Source organism: Antrostomus carolinensis, unplaced genomic scaffold (assembly GCF_000700745.2).
Source record: "Antrostomus carolinensis isolate BGI_N321 unplaced genomic scaffold, ASM70074v2 scaffold30699, whole genome shotgun sequence".
Classification (NCBI taxonomy): domain Eukaryota; kingdom Metazoa; phylum Chordata; class Aves; order Caprimulgiformes; family Caprimulgidae; genus Antrostomus; species Antrostomus carolinensis.
Window position 1 is genome coordinate 29,588 of NW_010338376.1, and position 6,000 is coordinate 35,587.

Below are 6,000 nucleotides of genomic sequence, written 5' to 3' on the forward strand. Positions count from 1 at the left end.
TAACTGTAAATAAACATTTGTTTTCAATTATGTGTTAACTGTTGGTTTTGACTTTACAACAATACAGTAGCTTTTAATCATATTTTGCTTTGCAGAATTCCCTTTTTAATTAGAAGAACAGTCTGCTGTTACGGTGTTGCAGTGGGAAGTGATAAGGAATGGAATTTTGCATGGGAAATGTATAATCATACCGACTCCACAAAGGAAGATAAAGACATCCTGCTCTCTGCCATGAGCTGTGCCAAGGATTCATGGTTACTTTACAGGTAGCCTTGATGGAAGTGTATCTTTTTGTATATAAAAGTAAATAATAAGAACACAAGTACTGTACTATGCAAACCTGATGGAGGTTTGCCTGTCCCAGAAGCATGTGTCTTATAGACCGCTGGAAGAATCTTTAATGGTTTCTTAAGGAGAAATTATGATAAACAGGGCAAACACAAATGATCCTTCTGCTGGTATAACATCCAGATGCTGGTACTCACGGAGAAAGGGGTTTCCTGAGCTGGTAACTAGTGTGTCATATCTAACACTGGGGCTGTCATCTGTCAATATATCTAGTGACCTTGTTGAACTAAAATGTTACCTTCAGGCTTTATAGCAGACTATGACAACATATTCCATTGTATAATTGTATGTTATTTGAAAACATACTTCCTTTTGGTTTGTTTTAAACCTGTTTCATGTTGGTTTTTAACTTGAAACCCATTGGCTGCCCTTAGTCTCGGCACTGTAAGAAATAGTGATTATTGTAATTTGCTTTGATGTTTTTTCCTACCACTTATGATTTTATATAACTTTCCCTTACTCCTTCTCCCCTGCTTATTTTGTTTCCAAACTAAAGTATCATAGTCTATTTAGCCTCTGTGTGGAATCCAAATCACCCAGGTTAAGGACAAAAATGAAAATAGACTTACTAGCAAGCTGTTCACCATTTGAAGTGCAGAAAAGTAATTTTTTAAAAAAATGTCCAGCTCCATAGAATGATAGAATCCTAGCATATCCTGAGTTAGAAGGGATCCACCAAGATGATTGAGTCTAACTTCTGACTCCATGTCAGGCAACCTGTTAAGCCATATATCTAAGAGTGTTGCCCAAATGCAATGGCATCCATATAAAATCTTTCTACTTTATCAGTAAAAACATGTTGAAGCTGAATTATCTCATCTGTCATGTCCACATTACCTAAAGGATTCATCAAAGGACAGAACTTTGCCAGTGATTGCCTAAACAGTCATCCAAGAACATAAAATCAGTGGGCCTAAAGCTCTGAAAATGGCAGTTGTTTGAGCAGACAGAATAAATACGCTTGTGAAGAAGGCTTGCAAAGGGTTGCAAAGAGGTGCCCTGTCAGCTCTACTGATTTTGCACCTAATCGGCAGTCCTTTATTGACTTCGTCATTGGCACAGGCTAGCACTGGTCCCTGACAAGCTCACCTCTGTCCTCCCTGTGCCTTAGTAGTTGATAAGCCAATCTATTTTCCTAATCTCATGCCATCCTGAAAGTCTTTTGGGATGAGGAATGGTAAGCTGGGCCTTTCCTGGCCCTCAGTATATTTTATCTATTCTGTTAAGCATGGTGGTGGCATGCAAATAGGACAAACACAGCTCATCTACTCTACACGTAAAGCAGCTGCCTGCAGGACCCTTTGAGAAGACAACTCTTCAACAGTGCTTCTTGAAAGCAGGAGCATGCGAGGTGATACATTGAGGCAACAGAGTATAGTTAGTTATTTTTTCAAGATATTCAGGCACTCACTGCCATGGATATCATTGGCAGTTAGTTCCTTAAATACTCTGAAGTCATGCCTTGGCCCCATGAAAGCATCCAAGAACCCTTGTTATTGTGTCTTGTTATAGGGGACCCTAAACACAGGTCCCGTTTGCCTAACAGAATGTCTCACTGCTGGCTTGCTCTCCAGGCTCTATCTGTCTTACAGCAAAGTGAGTCTCCAGAAAGTAGGAAGCGGTTTGCCCTTCCACAGGGTTGTCTGGTAGGAGTGGTTGTCTTTCTGTAGCACAGATAAGAAAAGCACATCTATCCATGTGATGTGCTACACCCTCATTTTACTGAGAAGTGGAGAATTGGTGTGCAAGAGCAGGGAATTTCACCAACATAGGACAAAACCCAAGCTGAATGCACAGCTCAGAGTGACACCAACCTTGGTATAACCTTCCACATTCTGGTATTTGTTGAGATAGGAATATTCCCGACCTGGATGATATTTACAGATCATCACTGTTAAACAGCAAGTGATAGGTACAATTATTACCTTCTTTTATAACAGATACTTGCAATATGGACTCAGCGATACATTATTTTCTTCCAATTGTACTTCTATCATCATCTTATATGTGGTGACGAAGGATATTGGGCACCGTATAGCCTGGGAATTTGTTACGGAAAATTGGCCACTTTTAAGTGAAAGGTATGGTAAGCAACCAGCTTTGGGTTCCCTTTGTTTTTGGGCCTCATTGGCTTCTTCCTTCATCTTTATGTTTGAGCTGTAAAATCCAGGTGCAGATTGTCCTCCCAGAGATGGCTTTTTTGTAATGATTGATGCAATTCCTTAAGTATGCTGAGCAGAGTTTTCAGACGATTCAGCTCTCATTAGGGCTCAGTGTCAAAGAAGAGCTCATGTAAGACACAGAATGCTTTAAATACTAGTCTGTTCATGGCTGTTCTGGAGCTTTTAAGGGTTAAATTTCTTGGAAAATCTGACTCTAGAAATGGGTTTATCCACAAACATTTCACAAGCGTGGGTATAAAGTGCTGCAGTAAGATCGTAACCTCTTTTCTGAAGAGAGTAGGGAGAGATGGGGGATTGGACCAACTACAGTGTTATTCCCTGACTTAAGTTATAACCCATCTCCAGCCTACCTGCACTGATGCAGGTAAACCACAGGTGAGCTTGGGCTACCTGTCTGGAGCAAAGCAAGGACTTTGATGTCTGTTGGAAGACTCCCTCTCTCCTTGGCAATGGTGCAAAGCAGCAGGGCTGTGTCAGAGTACATTCCTGCAATCTTCTGGTGGCAGAGGAGTCCATCAGGAGGCATTATGGGCAGCATATTCAAGACCAGACATCTGGGAGCCTTCAAATGTGTATCTGTATTGCTAATGCTAGAAAAGGCAAGTTGTAGCAGGTTTGTGTCACCTCAGGTTTTTCCCTTACAGAGCTTTTCTGTGTTCCATACTGATGAGAAATTGCTGGGAAACTGACCCATTATTTTTGAACTAAAACAATAGTGTGGGCATTAATTTATACACCATTAATTTATACATCCTCAAAATACCAACAGAAACACCAGGTTTTTAGAATCATTATTGGTTAGCCTTTCTAGCTCAGTTTGGTTGTATGTGCTCACAAGGATTATCTGCTTTAAGCACAGAATTCACATTACCAAAGTAGAAATACAAGACCTTACTGGGAAACGAAAATTAAGGGTAATTAGTGTGCTTCATCCTGCTCAAATGTCTAAATTGAATGTTAATGATATTTCTTTATAACAGGAAAAAGAGTACACAGTTGTAAACTTCAGCTTAGTTGGTATTTCCAACATGGTAAATAATAACTAAATAGTGAGAGTATTTTCAAATGAGGTGAAATTTAGTGTATTTGCTAATATGCTGTTTGAAGGACCTTTATCTCAATTTTACAGGTGTGGGAAGGAATTATTACATGATGTATTAAAAGCCATGGGAAGATTTGTCAATACAGATGTACAGATCAAAGAGGTAAATCAGAGAAGCAGTTAGTTTCCCCTTTATTGCCAGTTTATAAATACAGGTTTTTAATTCTTTTTTTTTTTTTTTTAAGAAATTATAAACTGTATTGTATAATGTTGCTGTGTTGAGACATTGAGAAAAATTATTATACTTCCTTGTCTGCAAAATAAACATAAGAATATGCACCCACAGCTCTGCAGTCCATGTGTGCAGTTGGTTGTTGGCATGAAAGTGAGCTTTTGTGCAGGGATGGATGTTCTACTCTGTGTGGTCGCAGTGTAAAAGGTTGCCTGCCCATGTGCTAAACAGATGGCCTGCATATGTGACACAGTTCTTTCCTTTTGACTGTGTGGCAACCCAGATGAACCCATGAACAATACCTTCTAATTGTGCTGCTGTACCTCTGGAAAAAGGGAATGTTTTTTGGGAAAACTGCTGAAGGGTGGAAATCTGTGGGAGGTGGCTGTGGGCTGTCTTATTTTATTCCCCACAATAATCTACATGTTACTGCCTGGAACAAATTAATAACTAGTACTACTTGTTTCATTCTCTTATCTTGTTCTTTTGCCTCCAGTCCAGGTCTCCCTAGATGATTTCCCAAAATAGTATTTTCTTTTCTCAACAGCTCAGCTTGTGTGCTGTCTGCATGTGATCCACATTTCTGTGCCAGCCTCAAACTGCTAGTATCTGTCATTACAAGAGAAATTTTGTTTCCCTTTTTTGCTGTTGATTGATGTGTACAGCAAGTAGCTAAGAAGGAATGCTTAATGAGGAGAGTAATTCAGAGAGTTAGCTCTTAAAATCAAGGAAATCTCTCTTGAAAATTAATGAACTGTAAGTTTTTAACTTTTTGTTCTTTAGGGACAAGTTAACTCCCCAGGATGGCAAAAGCCATAGCCCAGCACCAGCCTTTAAATTAACCTTCAGGTTTGGAACTGAGTCCCAATAAATATTATCAGAACTGTCTCATTTTCCTCTTTAAAATCTGTCTCTAGAGATCACCTTTGCCATGATGTCTACAGGAAACGTACCAAAAGTTGTACTGCTGGCATGTTAGGTGACTGGTTGTCATGCTGACATCTATCTCGTTTATCTTCTTGTTCATTTCCTGCTCCCCCCATATATTTCTTTGCTATTCTTTATTCCTCTCTTGTCTTCTGCTCACTAGACTGATAGGAAAGACTTCTTGTTCTCTGATTGTAGAACAGGCAGCACAAGAGACTTTTGCTACCCAGCTAGTCTAGTCTAGTCCTAGACACTGTGTGGTACCACCACTACTAGTGAAGTTGTCTGCATTTGAAAGGATTTTCAGAGGGATGGCAAAAGGGCACATTCCTGATGTGCAAGGAGCTTTCCTATCTTACTGTTAATCAGTAAGCTTGCCCCATCCCCTCTTTAGTCCCTGCCATCTCCCCCTTTTCTGTGCAGTTCTGTCTAAAGCATCTGTCAGGTACACTGTTGGCTTGCTGCAAATGAAGTTATGTGAACTATGCTCATGTGTTTATTTCTTCAGTTGCAGGTTTTTTATAATAGTACACTGGAAGAGGATGAGAGAGTGGCTACTACTCTACTACTGGAGTTCACAAAATTTGAAAATATGGAAAGGAGAGAGCAGCTAATCAAAGTTGCCAAGTGGTTACAGAAAAATGTAGATAATTGACTTGGAAAACAATTTCCAGTATATTTTAGAGTGTGATTCACTAGCATTTTGGTATTCATTTTAAGATGTAATTAAAGATAAAGCACATTTTTATGAGTCCTGTGGTTGTCTTCCCAGCTGGAAAGTCAGACTAAAATAATTCACAAAGAAAAGAAAGATTCAGCAAAAGAAATGAGAGATATATTTTCATATTTATAAATTAATTTTTTCCTGGATGAGTTGTTAGTAGCGGTGCATTGCTGATAACAATCTAACATATAGATACAGTCTTAAATCCTTTGTTTTTTCTGAATATCAGAATTAAAGATATGCTACAAGTCTGTGGCAGAAACACATGAGGAAGCTGGAAAAGTTTTATATTCTGTTTTGATTATGATTTGTACTGTGACCTTGGGGAAGGCATTTAATCTGTCGCTCTCCACTTTTATGTTTCCAAATTGCAAAGAGGACAATAATTTAGAACAGTGCCATGAAATAAAAACTTGAGAATGGCTTCAGAGCTTTAGGGAGGAAAGGACTAAAGAAACCTCAAATTTTAATTGTAATGAATGAATGCCTTGTCATTCAAACCTTATTTTTCCTTAGCAGATCGGTACTTACTGTGTCTACATTC

At 39.0% G+C, this 6,000-nt stretch overlaps 1 protein-coding gene across 1 annotated transcript in view; it reads left to right on the forward strand.

The window, feature by feature from the left end:
- The window catches only part of LVRN (laeverin), a 29,802-nt gene extending 24,415 nt beyond the window's left edge, over nt 1-5,387 (forward strand). Inside the window, exons 16-19 of the mRNA XM_010175501.2 lie at nt 96-266; nt 2,289-2,429; nt 3,661-3,736; nt 5,241-5,387. Of these exons, the coding sequence (XP_010173803.1) occupies nt 96-266; nt 2,289-2,429; nt 3,661-3,736; nt 5,241-5,387 (535 nt within the window). The remainder of the gene's footprint in view (nt 1-95; nt 267-2,288; nt 2,430-3,660; nt 3,737-5,240) is intronic.
- The last annotated feature ends 613 nt before the right edge of the window (nt 5,388-6,000 follow it).